Source organism: Calonectris borealis, chromosome 18 (assembly GCF_964195595.1).
Source record: "Calonectris borealis chromosome 18, bCalBor7.hap1.2, whole genome shotgun sequence".
In the NCBI taxonomy this organism is placed as follows: Eukaryota; Metazoa; Chordata; class Aves; order Procellariiformes; family Procellariidae; genus Calonectris; species Calonectris borealis.
Genome location: NC_134329.1, coordinates 8,322,466 through 8,340,886, shown reverse-complemented (window position 1 = coordinate 8,340,886; position 18,421 = coordinate 8,322,466). Strand labels below are relative to the sequence as shown.

The window sequence follows — 18,421 nt, the reverse complement described above, 5'->3', positions numbered from 1 at the left end:
AAGCATTAGTTGAGCTGCTCTTAGCCTGTGACAAACTTGGTGGAGCATCATCCAGGCTCTTTTGCACCACAAATGACCAAAATGTGGATATTTTGGAGGAGCACAAGGAGGGCTGCTCTGTTTTCTGGCTTCACGCCGCCTTCTCTCAGCTTCCCCTGGGTCCAGGCTCTGGAAGCGTGGCTGAGGCTGTCTAGGGAAAGGACTGCCCTGCTCTATTTTAGCTTGGAATAATTGTGTGGAGGCTGGGAAGCCGTGGCCATCGGGAGCCTAAATCGTTACCTGTTCTGTCACCCTTGCAGCCAAATTGTTATGCTAAAGTGATCACAGTGGAGTCTCAAAAGAAGATCGTCATCTACTCCAAACAGCACATCAATGTGAATGAGGAAATTACCTATGACTACAAGTTTCCAATTGAGGATGTAAAAATCCCATGTCTATGTGGCTCTGAGAACTGCAGGGGAACCCTGAACTGAACTCGAGGTTTCTCGTCACACTTGCACCTTCGGCCATGTCAAAACTGTGGTAACCAGGTGTGGTTGCACTTTGCCAAAAAAAGAGGAAAAAGAAAAAAAAGAAAAAAAGGAAGAAAAAAATTAAAAAAGGAAAAAAAAACTAAAAAAAAAAAGAGAGGAAAAAAGAGAAGAAAAAAACCAAGCAAGTTTCGCACTTCTGCCAGGATCACGAATGAAAGCAAAAAGCGCACATGCTTACGAGGACTGTTCATGTTTCAGGTGCTCTTTCCTTTTCAGATCCAACACGCACACAAAAAGGTGACTACCGTTTTGTGGCATGGTCTATCCAAACACTAGCTTCTCTGTTCAGTCCCTACATTAATGCTCCGTAATGGGATAATGGTACCTTTTTTTTAATTGTTGTTATAAATCTTCATCTTTTCATAAATGCTGCTACCTTTTTCTCATCAGTTTTGTTGGTTGAAAAAGACATTCAACGTTTAAATGTGAAGCAGAGACTGAAAATGCCATATAGGGTTTGTTGGGAGCTTGATTGGCTGAAATTGCACAGATTTCTCAGAGTAAGCTGTAAATAAATGTAAGGTTGATGTTACAGAGCAAGCCAGAGGCTTGAGGGTGTGTGAATGGGTGTGTGCGTGTGCTTGGGTGCATGTATGTATGGAGACGTGTCCGCAACGAGACTATAGGTGAACTGTCCTGCCTTTTCGTTAGGGATGAGCCTGAACAAGTCCCTTGAACCAGACGCCCCGGGGAAGAGTCAGGTCAGCCGCAGACCTCAACTTAGCGCCTTGGGCTCGTCTCTAGAATTTTCATATGCCATGCTGGTATGTTGGGGGATCAAAACCTCTGCACCCGTACGTGAAAAATATTTGGATACCGCAATCACGAGTAAGAAGTCAAGTCAGTTGTGTAGCTGTAGCATCGTGGCATGGCGTGTGGCCTTTGGGGATGCCCGTTTCTTGGAGATCGGTTTGTCTTGCATGCAAAAAAGGCTGAAGCTGATATTAAGTGGACAATTCAGCCCGTGTTTACGCTGTAGAAATGTTACCCTCCTTGTAAGCGTACACTACGGCCCACGTTTATAACAGGATTTTCTTCCTGTAGATGGGAAACAGGCTGATGTGTGTCTCGTATTAGTTTTTCTCATTTTCGTCTGCATTTCCCTGCCCTTCCAGCATTTTACGTGGAGTATTTGCTCTGTCCTTGAATGTGGGAGATGCCTCCTGTGATAGGAGCGAGCTGTGCCGTGCCGCTCTCCTCCCTCTGTTATTCAGTAACTTGCCCTGGGGTGGTCCCATCCCGCCAGTAAGAACACAGTAAAAGTGTCCCCGAGGGCAGGCTGCGGGAGCAATCCTGTCCTCCCCCATCTACAGCATGAAAATGAATGCGTCTTTAAATTTGGAAGGCATATTTTGAAATGATTTTTCGATATATTTTGTCCTTGTAGATGTGCTGAGGTGAAGGTTGCAGTTCTTTGAGAGGTTCCATTTAAAAATGGGGCAAAACACCAAAGAAATTCTTCTTTGGATGTGATCTGGAAATTTTACAGGACCGTTCAGGTATAGACAGGATCAGTTTTTCAGCTTGCATTGAATTTCTCCTGCTTTAAAAGTAGAGATTAGTTGTACTAAAACCTTTTTAATTGGCTTATAAGGGGAAGTTGCAATGTCATTATGAAATGGGAAGATTATCTGCGTAACTAAACATCTTCTCCCCACAGAACAAATTGCACAGCTGTATTCTTGTAACCTTTTAAAATCAGCGATAATTGCTATATGACCACAGCTCCATGATCAGAGGTTACAACCTTGCAAAAGAGTTTCCTGGAAGTTTTTTCAGCTGTTACGTGGAGTTGCCAGGCCCGCACTGCGGAGCAGAGCTTGTAATACGTAGGTTAGACCTCTGCATCTGAATTTCTTCTTCAGACAAAACACAGTCCCCTACAAGCTGCCTTAATACCGCCTGTATTTCTGTCTGAGGGCGAGTAAATTGTCGCTGAGATTGGACAGTCCATAGTCTCATCTCTGTTTTTGTTTTGTTGTTTCCCCCCCTCTTTATAAATCTCTCCAGCAATTGGGTAATGGTGACCCAGAACCTAAAATTATGAGAAGCACAACTAGTTTCTGTCACTGAACATTGGTTGTAACTGCAGCGTTGGCAGGAGCCTTTGGGAGTTAAACCAGCTGCTCGATTTATTTTATTTTTTTTAAAAATAAGGTTCATCTTGTTGTGTTGAAGCTCCAGTTGGCATCTCTACAGCTTGGCCTTTTACTTTCAAAGCTTTGGAAATGCACAGAAGTTTCCCGCGTCTCAGAACTGAAGCCCCTGCGTGTGGCAGTTCTGCCGTTGTCCTTGACCTTCTTCCCTTCTGGTCCATCAAACCAGTGCATTAACGGTGGTTTTGTGGGGTCAAAGACACCCCAAATGGCCCAGCCCCTAAGTACCTGCTGACAGTTTTGTATTTCCCAGTGTATCTGTGCTCTGGACGGGATTAGCCCCTGCAGTTTGCCTTAATCTTTGTTGAGGAGAGGTGGGGAGGCAGGTCATGGTCTTCTGAAACAAGACCTACAGGTTGGGATCCTTCACCGCGTTTTTAGGAGCACCAAAGGGTGCCAAAGACCATGAGCACCTAAATCACTTGGGTACTTCTGAAACTGCCCGTAACCCATCCCTTTTTAGGATCCCAGACCAATAACGTGAGTTTTTGGAAGAGCTGAGCTTCCCATAGCCCCCCAGGAGGAAACGCAACTGCTGGACCCGCAGCACTTCTGAAAAATCACATTAGTCTGGTCGCAAAGCCAAACCTGAGGCTTCTCTTTCCTTCCCCATAAATCTTGGTTCGCAGAGTCCTCCCCGCGCAGCTTCTGTCTCAGGCTGCAGAGCTGCCCCGTCCCCCAGAACAGAACATTTTATGGTGAGGATTATAAGCTCGGTTTAGTGATTTCCGTGAGCTGCCGCAGTTGCCTGTGGTTGCCCTGTTCCTGCAAGCTAGCGGGGTCTAATCGGGGTAGGGGAGCCCTGCAGCCACAGATGTGATTTTGGAAGGCAGCCCTGTGGAGATGCCTTTCTAATCCCTCCTGGGTACTTTGTCTTGTACTTAGAAAGGGGTGAGATGAGAGGAGAAAGGCAGAAGGTGTGCGATTCACACGCCAGCCTGGATCGGACCCAGCGTTCGCCTCCCACGGTCAGCACAGGCGCCCTGGCACCCCATGGAAATAATGGCAGGGACTGAAAATTCAGAAACCTTACCAGCGCGTGCTCCTTTGCAGAGGGATTTACTGAAGTCATTTTGTTCGCTGAAAAGCCTGTCCCCAATTTATTTTCGCTTAAATTGAAACCTAAGACAAAAAAGAGAGAGACATTGACTATGCTCCCTGCAAAATTGTATCTCGCTTCAGTATCTCGCTAGGTGAAATGACCCTAGAGAATAGTGCAAAATTTTGGAAACTTAACGTAAATCTTTAGTTTCCCAACGTGAAGAAGCTGGCTTGAGCTCAGGGTGCAGGTGCCTCCGCAGTTGGCATTTCTAGGAAGCGCGCTCTGTGCTTGCAAATCCCACCTGCCCAACACCTTCATTTATCCGTTCGGTTCTCACCCCTGTTTGCAGTTGCAGGTCGGTCCCAATAAGTGGTCTGTGACTATCGGGAGTCTGGGAGGGGAAGGGGCTCATCTTGCAGATATTTATATTGTATAGAGCAGCTTATTTCTACAAGAAAAAAAAAAACGTTTTTAAACTCCAACAAAGTATACAGTAGTTTCAGTTCTGGTTTTTGTGACCTTTTTCAGGGATCATTTCAGTGCATTTCTGTATAAAATTAAAATTTAAGGAAAAAAGGATTTTGAAGTATAAAAAAAAAAAGCATCCTCTGTACATAGGCAAACTCAAGAATCTTCTCTTCGAACACTGTTTCTTGTAGAAACATGTTGAAATTTTTTTGCTGATTTCTTTGTACTTCAAGAGCATGTAAATAATTTATTAAAAGTGACTATTGTAATTTGGAGTTCTTTTTAAACAGATTCCAGCTCTAAATCATGTCGAGGAGATGGGGAGGAAGAAGGACTAAGTATAGCAAAGGAGCTGGTGGCGTTTACAGCTTGTGTCAAGCTTTGTATAATGTAAATTCTGTATAAATATGTTTTTTGTCAAATAAATAGATGGAATTAGAAGCATTAAGAAACTGAAGACAAAAAATTGCCAAGTCAAGGCTTCTTCTTTCCCCCCCCCCTCAGTCTGAAACCTAATGTGCAAAATCTATTTATTTCAAGCGAGGAAATGTGTACAGTCTAATAGACAACCTAAAATGTATTTAAGCGAGTTTGCAACTGGATTTTTTCAATTTAATATTTGTTTTGTTTTTATGAGTTTCCTCCTTAATTGCCACTGTAGTATTTGTCCAAGTGAAAAGAAACACATCATAACGGACACTCTAAAACAAATGGGCAGTTTTAAAAGCAAAATGGAAGAACACCCGGCTCCCAATCCTTGCAGTTTTCTGGTTCTATAAACAGGTTGTTTTAATTCACAGTGTGAAAATAAAGGGCCTCCTTTAAAAGGAGGCAGGTAAAATGGTTTGCAATAAATGAAAAAAAATCTTATTTTTTTTTAAGTTCCTTAAAAAAACAACTCTGCTTTGAAGATTTAGGATTTCTGCTTTTTCTTTCGTTAAGCAAATTTATAAATTTAGGGATGTTTTGTGCATATAGAATCTGTCACCAGTATGTATCTTGTTTTGAAGAAAGTGTTTTTGTTGTGGATGTGTCATGCTGTATATATTTGTTCATATTTTTGTGAATTGAATACTATGTACCATTGTATTATAGTAACTTTTATAAAGCAAACCATAAATATACTGACTTTTCTTACAGAAAAATTATGTTGTGCTTAATGTATAGCCAGGGCAGCTTTTTTCTCTCAGACCCGTGCTGGGAACCGTGAGAGCTCGAGGACCCAGATCCAGAAAAAGAGCAGTCCAAAGAGCTGATTTTCAGCGAAGTTTACTGAAAATATTAGTTCTGGTGAGCAGGAAGTGGCTTTAAGCAGCATTATGTTGCATGAAAGAAATATGTGAGTGATTTAGGTTTATAAACCTAAAGTAAATTTTGTAATAATAAAAATCCTTACAACCCTTAAGAGCTGAAGCACGGCCAGGCGCTGGCCCCCTGCCACGGTGCGGGGTGTCCCTAACCCGTCAGCGGTGCTGCCTGGGCAGGTGAGGGGTCCCTGCTCCTGCAGCCTCTGCCCTGGATTTTTACGAGTTCACATCTTTTTTTTTTTTTTTTTTGACTTTATGGAGGTGAAAGCTCTTAACCTACAAAGTGAGGTGTTAGTGTTTCTGGTTCGGGTGATGCTGTAAGGCTGTTGAGGCCAGAGGCTCTTTGCTTGCTTTCTTTTAAATCGGTTTATTCAAATCTGAAATGAATTCTGTTACCTGTGGTTTACAGGAGGGGGGAGCCGGGGGAGCGCTGAGGTTTGATGCGGATGAAAGCGCAGCCTGGAGCCGGCCACGTGCCCCCCACCCTCCCTCGCTGGGGGCTGCTGCTGTGAGCGTGGTGGTGGTCAGAGTGGCTTCTCTGAGCTTAGAAAAAGAGATACCCAGAGCAGAGACGGGTGGAGTGGCTGATGGAGGAGGAAACGGAAGAGACAGGAGAGAGCCTGGGCTGTAGGTGACTTCCCAGCTCGGTTCAGGGCTTCTGTAGCTGAAGGGATGGGGATGCGGGACAGCCAGACCTCGCAGGGCTGGCGCGGGGCAGAAGGCAGCCAGGCTCAGCCTGGAGGGTGGCCGGACGGGGCAGGGGCTTGGGCTGGTGGAAGGACTCGCGTCCGAGGAGCCCGTCCTGAGCCGAGGGCTTGGCAGGGGCTGTGGCTGCTCGGGGTTTGAGCAGCTTCGGAAACTTGGGGAGCAGCGGTGGGTGCACCGGGGCTTTGGAGGGCAGATGTGCAAGAGCGGGGAGACCTGGGGACACCAGAGACCCCGAGATGTTCTTCAGCAGTTGTGTCCTGAGGTCTGCGGACTCCTTGGGGAGCATTTGACCTGCAGCCACAGCGAACATGGGGTAGAGGAGCTCCAGCCCCGACACGTTAACTTACCAGGCACTCAAGCTGTGACAGAAAAGGGTTTTATTGTGTCAGTAGGGAAAGTCCCCTTGCAACGGACAGTGACAACACCAGAGCGATGCCCAGAGGGGACTTTGCACATGCAGCCGGGATCTGAGCCAAGGAATTGCTGCCAATGCCAGCAATTAACTTCTTGAAACACGGGAGAAACCCCAACCCTTCATTAATTCAGGAATTTACAGGTATTAGAGTAAGACTGCATTGCCTTGGGAAGGCTGAAATATGTAAATTCGATTAAGTCTCATTCCAGAATGTTGTAGCTACCCTAAAACCATGTGTTTAATCTCAGCAAATTCAAATTCAAGTTTGAGTCTAAAAGCAATTAAAATAAAATCTCACAAAATGACATGCACGGAGAGGCAAACGCCTCCGTGCTTTCCCAGCTTCCCGCATAGCTAAAATTAACAGAAAATTTTGGATAGACTAAATTTAAGCACTCCCAGTTGTTTCTTCTGTCTTCCTCTGTAGCTGCGTGTCTTTGGCACGTGCCTTAAATCTGCCCTTTGTTAAGAATTCGGTGGTTTGGATCAGATTAAACCGCTTTATAAGAGCGTTTGCTATTTCCCACGCTCCCTCTCTCAAGAAGTCACTGGAGGGCAGCGCCGGGGCTGGGTCGCGATAGGTGTTGAGTCCTTTTACATCTCCAACTTGGCAGCAGCTTCCCTGAGTTTATGACACTTAGGTCTGGACTATTTACCAAAACATCGGCTGTTTCCCGGTTCGTTTGTGAATCAGCTCGTTAGGGGTGAGGGTGGTGTTTTCTGCCATCCTCTAGATGCGCTTGGTCTCCCCGTTGGGCTCCAGGACGGTCAGGTTTCCTCTTGCGTCTTGATCCATTTCTATTGCTTCAAACAGAGACTTGAAGTTCCCAGCGCCGAAGCCCTGCGGAGACGACAACGTTACAGACCGCGGGGACGGGCAGCGGGTTCGTCAGCTCGGAAGCGGCTGGGAAAGAGCAGCACCGAGAGCTGGCTGCGTGACGGTACTTGATGGCCCTCAGGTCTCAAAGCCAAGATCACTATGGAATCCTCAAACCAACCTGGTGGTTATGCCGCTGGATGACTTCCAGAAAGACCGTGGGTCTGTCTTGAACTGGTTTGGTGAAGATCTGGAGCAAGTAGCCTTTCTCATCAAAATCCACCAGGATTTTCAGTTCCTGGAGAAAAGAAACAGGGCGACAGCTCGAAGACCCACAGAGGAGCAAGGGGATCCCTCTGCATCACCCTCATCCCTGCAAAACACTTTGGGGAGCTGGTCCAGCTCCAGGCAAACCTTTTCCCTCTCAAGCCGGTCTGACTCACCGCTAGCTTGTCGATGTTCTCCTTCACTTTGATTTTGGCAGTTTTCAGCCTCTCCCGCAGCATCTGGTAGTAGCTGGACGGCACGTCCATGAACTGCATGCCTCGCTGCTTCAGGTTGGTGATCTGCAAGGCAGGGGAGACCCCGGCGTGGGTCGGGCTTGGGACTCGTTTGTGGAGCGGTTTGTGCTAAGAGGATGGCCCGGGACGGCCATCCTTTCCCATGACATTGGCCAACCTCGTGCGTGGGGGGGGACCTGTCCCAGCCTCTTGCTTTGGGAACGGGAGAGCCCAAGATGCCTCTCCAGGCAATGCAGTTGGCCACCGTGCAAGAATGCTTCATCCCACCCTGACCCCCCGATACCTCTGGAGGCCCTTTGGTTTGGAGAGGAGTCCAAACCCAAGTGCTCAACAGCAGCTGGGCTCCATCCAGACCAGCATCTGCCCCAGGCAAAGGTGGGTGATCTGCCCGAGCTCCCCACCAGCCACCCCCCAAGGACAGCACGTGCCGTCGGGGTCCCTGCAGACCCCAATTGCTTTAAGCTGGAGGGACGGGCATCTGCCAGCAGCTCGCAGGTGCAGGCAGGTCCCTTTCCAGAGACTCGCTGGGCGGTTAATCCTGGCTGTAAGACAACCACGGCACAAAGCCCGCTCAGCCTGCCCGTGTCCTCGTGCCCCGACGGGGGTCATAGTCCACCACTGCCCTGTGACGAGGACCGTGCCCGGCAGGACGGGGCAGGGAGCTGCCCGGGGCCGCACTCACTGCCAAGATGATGTCGGAGGTGTTTAGCGCGATGTGCTGGACTCCGGCCCCTCCGTAGTAGTCGACATATTCCTACAGGGAAAAAACGTCACCGCGTTAGTGACAGGGCAGCTACAGCGTGCAAAGGGCTGAGCGTGGGCTTAAAAATATGAAAGGAAAATCAGCTCAGGGACACCACAAAATGAAAAAAAGACACTATTGGGGAGATCAGGGATAAACCGGCTCTGTCCCACAGCTCCCCCAGGGTTTGACAGCCCTTGGCAGACCCGAGCAGAGCCAGGGCTCCTTTCCAGCAGCCACCTTAGCACAGCACATCCACGCCAGCTCCGAATCACTGACCCCTTGGTCCCTTTTCCTTCACCAAAGCCCCTCTCGAGGTGGTGGCAGCCTGATGGATCAACCACTGGCATCCGCTCACCTGAATCTGGGATTTCTTCTTGCCTATCGCTGGCTCGTTGATGGGCATCTTAATGGTCTCTTCATAGTTGGTGACCACGATGGAGCGCAGGGCGCTGAACTCGGTGTGCAGCTGCTTGTCGTCCACCGACCAGAAGCGGTGGAAGAGCAGGTTCTTCTGGTACCTGCCGGGCCACAAAGGGCACGATCAAGTCCCTCGCTCCATCCCCGCACTAATGAAGCTCTATTCTGGCTTAATCAGCCGCCACCGTCAGAAGCGGTGAGACCAGTAGAGCGGTGCTGCTGCTCCACCCCACCTCCCGCCAGCCCTCCCCACTCTTACCAGTCCGCCACTGGGACCATCTGGAGGTCGGGCTGGTTCCCCACGACGTGGTCGATGAAGTTGAGCTTGGCGCTTGGTCTGCAGGGGGAAGCCGGGGGTGGCTCTCAGCTGGGCTCGGGGGCACCCCACAGCGCGGGGGGCTCCGGGGCGAGGCAGCGGGGACCTGTCCGGCTCCTCGGTGGGACATCCCACCGGCACACGGTGGCAAAGAGCCAGGCGGGAGCCTCTGGAAAGAACTCACAGCTTTGGCAGCAGGGGGTCCTTGAAGAGGGGCGGGTGGTACCCGGGTAGGAAGAGGCCCTTGTAGTTGAGCTTTTCTATCAAGGTGTGAGTGGTGTCACCGTACTGCGAGAGGGGGGAAAGCAGCTGCATGGTGGCCCCGTTTTTTCGGGGACCTCCCAGGTCCTGCGTACTCCCGCAGACCCTCAGCCTCCGCAGCTGCCCTGCCGCTTACCGTCTGGATCACCGCGAACTTCACCTTCCCGAATTTGTCCTCCTCCACCCAGGGTTCCTTCACCACCACGGCTCCACGCTCCTTGGCTTTCTGGGCAGAAGGAGAGAGACCCCCTCCTGCCGCAGCTCCGCCGGGCTGGGGGGAGACGGCCCCGGGCCCTTCCCCACCTCCCCTCGCCATTTCGGGGTGCCGTGCAGGAGGGAGCAGAGGGGCTGCCTACCTGCACGATGAAATCGCAGTCCTCCACCTCGAAGGCGATGTCCTTCACCCCGTCACCGTGCTTCACCAGGTGCTCCCCCATCTCTGCCCGGAGCAAGAGCAGCCGCAGGCATGAGCAGAGGTGCTTTGCTCCGCCGCAGCCCTTTCCCACTCCATCTCCCCCCCGGGGACCCCCGTGGCACCTACCCTCATTCCCTGGGTTGAGAGCAGACGAGAGAACAAACACGATCTGGCGAGGAAGAGGAGGACAGGTGAGGGATGGAGACGTGGCGGTGCCCCCGGGCTGGGGCAGAGGCACTGCAGGCGCAGGGTTTAACGGTGCAAACAGGTTTCGGCAGCACCCGCATGCCCGACACCGCCTCGTCTCCCCCCGACCTCCACCCCGGCGGTGGCAGCTCTGCAAGGCGCGTCAGCCCCCTTACCTTGTCCTGCCTGATGACGTGTGAGACCACCTCCCTGCTGCCCGTCTCCAGCCCCCGGTACGCCAGCTCCTCGAACCCCAGCTTGTTGCAGTAGTAGGATGCAGCCTGCGGGCACGTGAGAGCCGCCCCGGGTGAAGCCGCGGTGCCGGTGGCCCCTGGTTCCCGCAGGGCTCCCCCCGGCCAGGGCAGCACCAACAGCTGCCAGCGCGGCGTGCGCAAGTCATGCGTGCGCAAGTCATGCATGCACAAGTCATGCACGCGCAAGTCACGCGTGTGCATGAGTGTGCACGTGTGTGTGTGTGTGCAGGGAGCAGCCGAGCTTTTCTGCTTCCCTCCAGCAGCCCGGAAGGAGCAAGCAGAGATGAGAAGGAATCATAGGATCTTTAAGGTTGGAAAAGACCTCTAAGATCATCGAGTCCAACCGTCAACCCAACCCCCCCATGCCCACTACACCACGTCCCTAAGCGCCTCATCTACACGTCTTTTAAATACCTCCAGGGATGGGGACTCCACCACTTCCCTGGGCAGCCTGTTCCAAGGCCCGACCACTCTTTAAGTAGAGAAATTTCTCCTCGTGTCCAGTCTAAACCTCCCCTGGCGCAACTTGAGGCCGTTTCCTCTTGTCCTATCGCTGTTACTTGGGAGAAGAGACCGACCCCCACCTCGCTACAACCTCCTTTCAGGGAGTTGTAGAGCGCGATGAGGTCTCCCCTCAGCCTCCTCTTCTCCAGACCCAACACCCCCAGTTCCCTCAGCCGCTCCCCATCAGACTTGTGCTCCAGGCCCTTCACCAGCTTCGTTGCCCTCCTCTGGACACGCTCCAGCACCTCCATGTCCTTCTTGTAGTGAGGGGCCCAAAACTGAACACAGGATTCGAGGTGCGGCCTCACCAGTGCCCAGTACAGGGACATATTGGGGAAAGAAACCCCAAACTCGGTGGGAAGCGCTGCCTCCCGCGCCCAGCGCGGCCAGGGACAGGCAGGGCGCAGCGGGCGCGGGGCTGGTGCTCGGCCGGGCAGCAGGAGGGAGCCGCTGCCGAGGGGGAAACGTTTCTGCCCGTCTCCTGTTCATCTGCGAGGCTGTGCGAAAAGCAGCTCGGGTTTGAAGCAGAGGGATTTTTAACTCGCCAGCGGCCTTTTAGCAGCGCGTGATGGAGAGCAGCTACCACGATGCCCTCTCGCGCCGGTGACCACGGCTCGAGCCCTGCCGCGTGTGCCGGTTTGCATTTTCCGGGCCCCTGCCGCGCACACCCCCTCGCCTTGCGCAAGGGCCCCCAAGGCCATCGGCCGAGGCCGTGCCGACGGGCCCAGGCGCTGAGCCAGGGACAGGCTTTGGGACGCCGGCACGGCCCCGAGCCGGTGGGCTGCCAGGACAAACCGCCCACGCGGCAGCCAATGACCAGAGCAGCCGCCCCGTCCCGGCACGGCGGGTGCCCAGCCGGCCGGCCGCAGCCTCTCACCTGCTTGGCATTGCCGACCCAGAAGGTGATGGAGTGGAAATGGATGAAACGGCCTCGCAGGGGCTAAAGGGAAGGGGAAAACAGGGCTGAGAGCCACCGCCGTCGCCTTTCCCGCAGCGCTGCTCGTCTCCAGAGCAGGGAGAAGTGACGGCCGCGACCCTGCAAATGCCTCTCCTGCGAATGCATCCGAATTAACCAGGTGAAACCCCAGTTGCTGCCCCGAAACAGCGATTGTCCAAAGCGCTTTACAGTCAGGTGCCGCAGGATCCTGCTCTGCGGGGCGGATGGTGCAAAGCCCCGGCTCGCCTGGGGCCGCGTCGGCCCTGGTGTTCCCTGCAAGCGGCCGCCCCAGCGCCGGGGCTGCCCAGGCGCCGCGGCCAGGCCACGACACCCACCCATGACCCTTGCTGCGTTAAAGATTAATTCTCCCCCAGACACTCTTACACAACCGCCAGCGCCAGGATAAATCCCCCTTTGCTCCGTCCCCCACCGCCGGCGCTGGCCGGACCCAGGCACGCTCCTGTCCAGCCTGCGGCGTCGGGCACCCGGCCGCGATGTGCACCGGCAGCTCTGAGAGCACTTTATGGGGAAAAAAGATGGCAAAGAGGTGCAGCATTTGGAAATAAATGTTGCAACAAATAAGGATTCTGCTTAGGCATCGGGCTTGACCGGGAAATACCCCTCGTCTCCCATTTATCGCTCTCCTCCCAGATCAGAAAGAAAAAGAAAACCAAAAATTTCCATCATTAGTGGTGCTTTACAACGAGGAGCCACGACCTGTGCGGCCTAGCCAGAGAGCAGTTTTATTTCTGATTTTACCAGGTAATCAAGGAGTAAGGAATGAGTATTATTCACATTAACACGGCTGATGTTTCACACCAGGCAACGGGGCAGGACCGTGGACACGAAACGGCTCTTACCTTTTCTCCCTTGTCTGTGTAAGACGTCTAAAAGAGAGAATCAGAAAAGAGAGATGTTAGCAGTGCAGGAAGGTACCTCAGCCCCCAGAGAGCTCGAATCCAAAGGTCAGAGTGTGAGGAACAGCTCTTCTGCACGACTTCCAGCACAGTCACTGAAAAGTCCGAATTCAAGCAGAGATTAAACCCAGTAAAGCTCCCGAGATGTCCCGTGCCGTCGAGCCCCGGCCATTTAATTTAATTCCCATCTGCTGCCCCTCACCATTTTTGTGACCTGGCGACGTGACAGCGGCAAAGAGAGTAGGGAGTCCACGAGGGCGTTTAATATAGTGGTGGGACGGGGGAAGTTCCTCCTCGGCTCCACCTTCTCCCACCCCCAACCCAAAGCATTTGCGACCCAGAGATGTGTTTGCTTTGGGCTGGGACCTGCCAGCATCGTCCCTGGGTGGCTTTCCAGGGCCATGTCACGGGGTCCTTTGCAGTCCTGGCTGCGGCACAGCAGGGTTAAACGTGGAGGGTGCTGAGCGTGCAAGCGTGCGAGGCTCTGTGGCGCGGGAGCCTGCTAACCCCCCAGCCAAACCTCCCCGGCCCCATGCCGGGGCCATGGTGGGGTGATGCAACCGCGGCAGCACGTTCCCCCAGCCCTCCCGCCTGCCCCTGGGGACGTTCACCCCTTCGCGGGGACGTGTCCTACCCCCGCTGACGTTGAGCTGGGACGGTTTGGCTGCACGCAGAGTCCAGCCGTCTGTACGGTGTCTGGGCCTGGGGCCGCGGCCGTGCCACCTTCGGCTCCGGTGAGCCCGGGGTCCCCAAAACGTGGGAGCAGCAGGAGGAGGGGGCGGGAGGCAGCCCCGCCACGGGGAAGCACCGGTGCACAAACACCCCACGGCTGGGAGCGGCAGCAAGCCGCAGCCACCGGCGGGGCCGGGGAGGACGAGCGTGGGGGGGGTCGGGTGGGCGTCCGCGGTGCAGGGCTCTGGTGCTGGGGTTGTGTCCCCTGCTGCCACATACCCTGGGGACACAACCCTGCGCTGGGGCACCGGCTGGAGAGGGGCCAGCAGCACAGGGTCACCCCACGGCACCACCACAGCGGTGTAACCCTGCGGCAGTGACCCTGCCGTGCCACCACGCGTCACCGTCACAGCTGTGTCACCCCACGTCACGGCCACCGCTCTGTCACCCCACGGCGCTGCCCCCTCGGCGCCAACCCCGCCCCGCGCAGTGCTGACCCCGCCCCCGCCGCGCTAACCCCGCCCCCGCGGCGCTAACCCCGCCCCCGCCGCGCTATCTCCGCCTCCGCCGCGCTATCTCCGCCCCCGAAGTGCTGACCCCGCCCCCGCGGCGCTGACTCCGCCCCCACAGCGCTGACTCCGCCCCCGCTGTGCTGACCCCGCCCCCGCAGTGCTGACCCCGCCTCCCGCAGTGCTGATGGCGCCCAATCCCCGCCTCGTGGGCGGTGCTCTCGCCGCCGGCCCCGCCCCGCCGCCCGTGACGCATTGTGTCCGCTCCCGGCGCCCGTAGCGGCCCTGGCGGCGCGGCCGGTGGCGGCCATGGCGCAGCCGGGCGGGAGCCGCCCCGTTACCGTCAGCGACGTGCAGCAGCTGGTGAAGAGGAAGGACGAGATCGAGGCGCAGATCAAGGCCTGCTACGAGCTGCTGGAGGGCGTCAGTGCGGCGGGGCGAGCGGGCGGGGGGTGGCGGGGCGCGGGGCCGGCCTGCAGCGCCGGTTCGCAGGCCCACGGCCGCCTCTTCCCTCACAGCAAAAGGGCGTGGGGATGAACGAGCCGCTGGTGGACGCGGAGGGCTTTCCCCGCGACGACATCGACCTCTACCAAGTGCGCACCGCCCGGCACAACATCATCTGTGAGTGGGGATCGGGGGGGGCCGGGAGGCCGGGGGAGCCGGGAGGCCGGGGGAGCGCTCCCCTCGCGGGAGCCGGCGGAGATGCGTGGCGCGGGAGGCCTGCGGGCTTCGGGAGCAGATACCGCTGTTCATAACCGCTCAAGTAACTTAACTGCCGTATCGTCCTGCCTGTTCGCTGCAGTTCTCCAAAAACCGAAAAACGGGGTTGCTCCGGGTTTGTTTTTCAGTTCTTCCGCTGCGCCCGGCGCGGGCCGGCTTGGGCGGTAAAAGCTCCTCTGGCCGCAGCTTGTCGCAGCGGGGCTGAAATGGTGTTTCTGCTGTGGAGCCGTCTGGAATTCGTGAAACAGCGAAGTGTTTTTGTGGTGTTTGTAGAATAAGTGTTGGGTAAAAAATAGCTTGGGATTTATTTCTTCCCAGGCTTAGCCCGTGCCCTGTCTTTGGGGATGGGTTTTGCTCCACATGCGTAACAGTACGCGACTTGATAGAAAAAAGATTTCAGCTGCTCGATGATTTCTAGGTGATCGTGGGCCTCCGAGCCCTGCGTCCATGGTGTTTACCGAAATTTGTAGGGTGGTTTTCTCTGTGTCTAGCTTCTACCGATAAACATCTGCCGTGGCTGGTGAGCAGGGCTGGCGCCAGGACCCAGCAGATGCACCAGCAGAAGGTTCTCGCTGGCCACAGCTGAGATCCGAGACGCCCAGAATACCATTTTCTACACAGTTGCAGAGGAGAACGTGTGCTGAGAAAGAACCCTTAGATGTAACTCTCCCTGCGTGCTAATGGTGTCACCCGCAGGTTTGCAGAACGATCACAAGGCCCTGATGAAGCAGGTGGAGGAAGCTCTTCACCAGTTGCACGCCCGGGAGAAGGAGAAGCATGCCAAGGACGAGGCGGAGGCGCTGGCCGAGGCAATGAGCCAGAACCAGAGCCTGCCACAGGCCTTTGCCAAAGTGAACGCGGTGACGCCGGGATCTCCTGCAAGTATCTCGGTAAGTTGGTGGGGTCTGACAGCCCGTGGGGAAGGCTGCTTCTGGACCCAGAGAGAAAACATAGCAGATGGCTTTCTCTTGTTAATAAGTGGGAATGAGTCGGGGGGTTGATTAGGGTTTCCCCCCCCTTTTTTTTATGGTCACACTGGAATGTCCTGTGAATAGACTGGTCACTGTACGGGAATGAGATGAGTACTCTCTTCTCAGCTGTATCGTTGCACCACACAGCTCCTGCAAGGCCTCACTGACCATTCTAGCCTCCGTATTTCTCTTCCCATAAAGCAGGACAGAGGAATGAGTACTTGCTTCTTTCTAAGGACATGGAGAGCGTGTAATGTAGTTGAGTTGCCTGAATGGTGAGAAGAGTTGTGTCACAGCACACCTCTCCCCGTGTGGCTGGGTGAAGGGTGATGCTCCTGTGATGTTACCTGTCTTTGGAGAAGGCGGATGCTCATCTCTCTTCTGTCTCTGTCCAGGGGCTTCAGGTCGATGATGAGATTGTGGAGTTTGGTTCTGTCAACATAAATAACTTCCAGAACCTGCAGAATATCGCCACAGTGGTGCAGCACAGCGAAGGGGTGAGCTCATTTCTGCTGTAACTGCATTCTCTTGCCCGTCTCTGTTAGCCACAGCTTTTTTCTATGGACTTAGATCTCTGGGATCATAATTTCCATGTCAGAAACAGTGTCAGATTCAGTCTGTGCTGTTGTAGCCGTGTTCTCTCACAGCATTGAGCTAATTCCTGCTGGATAGAAGAGAGCTAAGAGGTGTGTGCTCTTTGCTGTGAGCATCATATTGTCTGTTCTCCCCAGGGGACTCCCTGCAGCAGCAGGCTGCATTGCTGAGCCACCTCGTGGACTGGCCAAAGAAGCTGCCACAGTCATCAAGCACTTTATAGTGGAAGTGAGATTGCCTGGAGATATCTCCCCACCAAATGCTCTCTTCTTTCAGATCTAGCTGCAGGGATGGGAATGGGAGCTGCTGAAGAAGAGCTCCCCTGGGCCTAATGTTCTTCTGGTGCTTCAGCAGAAGAAGGAAGAAGAGAGTTGACTTGGTGATGAGAAGTTGCCATCTTTTTGTTTTTTAATTTTATTTTTTTCTCCCTTTCAGAGACCCCTGAGTGTGACTGTGATCCGCAGCGGCAAAAAAGTGCACGTGGGGCTGACTCCAAAGCGCTGGGCCGGGAAGGGCCTCCTGGGGTAAGCTGCTATTGCCTTTACTAGAACAGATGAGGCTTTCGCCCAGCTCCGAGCACGTTTCCTGCAGCAGGGCCAGCTCTGCGCTTTGCTCTCCGTGTGTGTTGCTGCCCGCTCTGAGGGACTTCGCTGGCGGGTACCAGCTGAGAGCTGGAGGCTGACAGTTTTGCACAGTGATATGGGGAGGCGAGTTCTATCAGACATGAGGACAGGGAGGAAGATCTCGGTGGCTAGTTTTGTCCGGTAGAGGAAACCAATGGAGGAGGGTTGTGGTGGGTCTGATTCGTGCCACGTCAGAGCTTCTATGCCTGTGTGAGAACTGAGGCTTTAATGTTTCCTTCTACCCTCTTTCTTTTTCAGCTGCAATATCATTCCCTTGCAAAGATGACCATTGCTTGGAAAACAATAAAGTTTGTGCCTGCTTTCTGGACTCTGATCTGGTTTGAAAACTTCCCTACGTGTTTTTGCCGAAAGAAATGTTTTGAAGGCTGTGACCTCTAGGTGCCTGACTCGCAGAGTCTGAAGAGGTTCTGGTAGAGCTGAGCCTGCCTGCAATTCAGAACTGGTTCATCAGGAGTAGCTTGCAGAGCTGCAAGATGTGGCTTCTCATCTCTTACACCTTGTATCAGTTTGGAATGAGGCTGTAGAGAGACCCAAACTTCACTTGATACAGGCTCTAAAGAGCATGAAATGTTCTTACTTGGTGATAACAGAGCATTCCTTTTTTTCCCTATAAAATTCCTCACTGAACATCCTGTAATATATGCTAAAAAGTCCCGGAGCACTTTTTGGTGTCTTTAATAGTAGATCACAGTCAAGAAATATGCAAGTTTGGCACTTTATCTTCCCCATGTTACCACAACTTTTGAAGTTGCTAAACGCAATGAAAGAATCTTTGGAATGCCTAATTATTTTAAGTTACTGAGATAAGGAATAGGGGTTAAAATTCTACTTTGATTTACTTTTAGTAGTTTGTGTAACAGTGATAAAAGTACTCTGAATTTTTTTTTTTTATTTGTTTATTTGCGGTAGTTGGTTTTAGGGTTTATAAACTCTTCGAGGGGATTTCGGGGATGATTGGTTTGTTGTAAGCTTGTTTCCAGTTGAACTTCAAAATACTCTCGCAAAACAATAAAACTGAGTAAAGCCTCTCTCCACTCCTGTAGAAGTTATTATTTTGGGCAATAATTGTGGGCCAAGTTGGGTGGGTTAAACGCAGACCTGCACAGACACCGAAGCGTGGCCCCCAGAGCCGAAGCCCAGGTAAGGTGCGAGTCTTTCATTAGTGCTTCATAAGCAAGTTGCGGGCATAAGTAACACATCACACGTAATGAGCAATTTTGTTACAAAAATTAATAACCAGACCTGAACCAGACCGAAAAAGTAGACTAAAACCCTCATTTTTAAATCATTCACCCAGGGCTCTGTGTTAAATTGAGTCAGTTTAGCCTTTTGATATTTCAGGCGTTTGTGTTTCAGCGTACAGTCCAACACAGCAGACTCTCACTGAAATGG

At 53.2% G+C, this 18,421-nt stretch overlaps 3 protein-coding genes across 5 annotated transcripts in view; 2 read left to right on the top strand and 1 right to left on the bottom strand.

Moving 5' to 3' along the window:
* SETD1B (SET domain containing 1B, histone lysine methyltransferase) overlaps positions 1 to 7,237 on the top strand; it is a 56,150-nt gene extending 48,913 nt beyond the window's left edge. For both annotated transcript variants that reach the window (XR_012676451.1, XM_075167708.1), the window contains exon 18: positions 300 to 7,237. Coding sequence is in view for 1 of the 2 variants with exons in the window: in XM_075167708.1 (XP_075023809.1) it covers positions 300 to 473 (174 nt within the window). In the remaining variant the exon portion in view is untranslated. The remainder of the gene's footprint in view (positions 1 to 299) is intronic.
* HPD (4-hydroxyphenylpyruvate dioxygenase) lies at positions 6,575 to 13,988 on the bottom strand. 2 transcript variants are annotated; one of them, XM_075167710.1, is made up of 14 exons: positions 13,554 to 13,988; positions 12,863 to 12,889; positions 11,943 to 12,005; positions 10,484 to 10,588; positions 10,248 to 10,290; positions 10,063 to 10,145; positions 9,843 to 9,932; positions 9,630 to 9,733; positions 9,389 to 9,466; positions 9,068 to 9,230; positions 8,650 to 8,721; positions 7,890 to 8,012; positions 7,628 to 7,744; positions 6,575 to 7,470 (listed from the first exon to the last, which is right to left on the bottom strand). In XM_075167710.1, the coding sequence occupies exons 1-14, from the start codon at positions 13,866 to 13,868 to the stop codon at positions 7,360 to 7,362; spliced, it is 1,494 nt and encodes a 497-aa protein (XP_075023811.1). In that variant the 5' UTR covers positions 13,869 to 13,988; the 3' UTR covers positions 6,575 to 7,359. The 2 variants fall into 2 exon arrangements, with proteins under 2 accessions (XP_075023811.1, XP_075023812.1); XM_075167711.1 differs by lacking the exon at positions 13,554 to 13,988 and adding an exon at positions 13,122 to 13,337.
* Positions 13,989 to 14,349: 361 nt separating this feature from the next.
* Positions 14,350 to 18,063, top strand: PSMD9 (proteasome 26S subunit, non-ATPase 9). The gene is made up of 6 exons (XM_075167707.1): positions 14,350 to 14,523; positions 14,619 to 14,721; positions 15,517 to 15,710; positions 16,187 to 16,288; positions 16,821 to 16,909; positions 17,267 to 18,063. Exons 1-6 carry the CDS (start codon positions 14,410 to 14,412, stop codon positions 17,292 to 17,294), a joined length of 630 nt encoding a protein of 209 aa, XP_075023808.1. The 5' UTR covers positions 14,350 to 14,409; the 3' UTR covers positions 17,295 to 18,063.
* Positions 18,064 to 18,421: the final 358 nt, after the last annotated feature.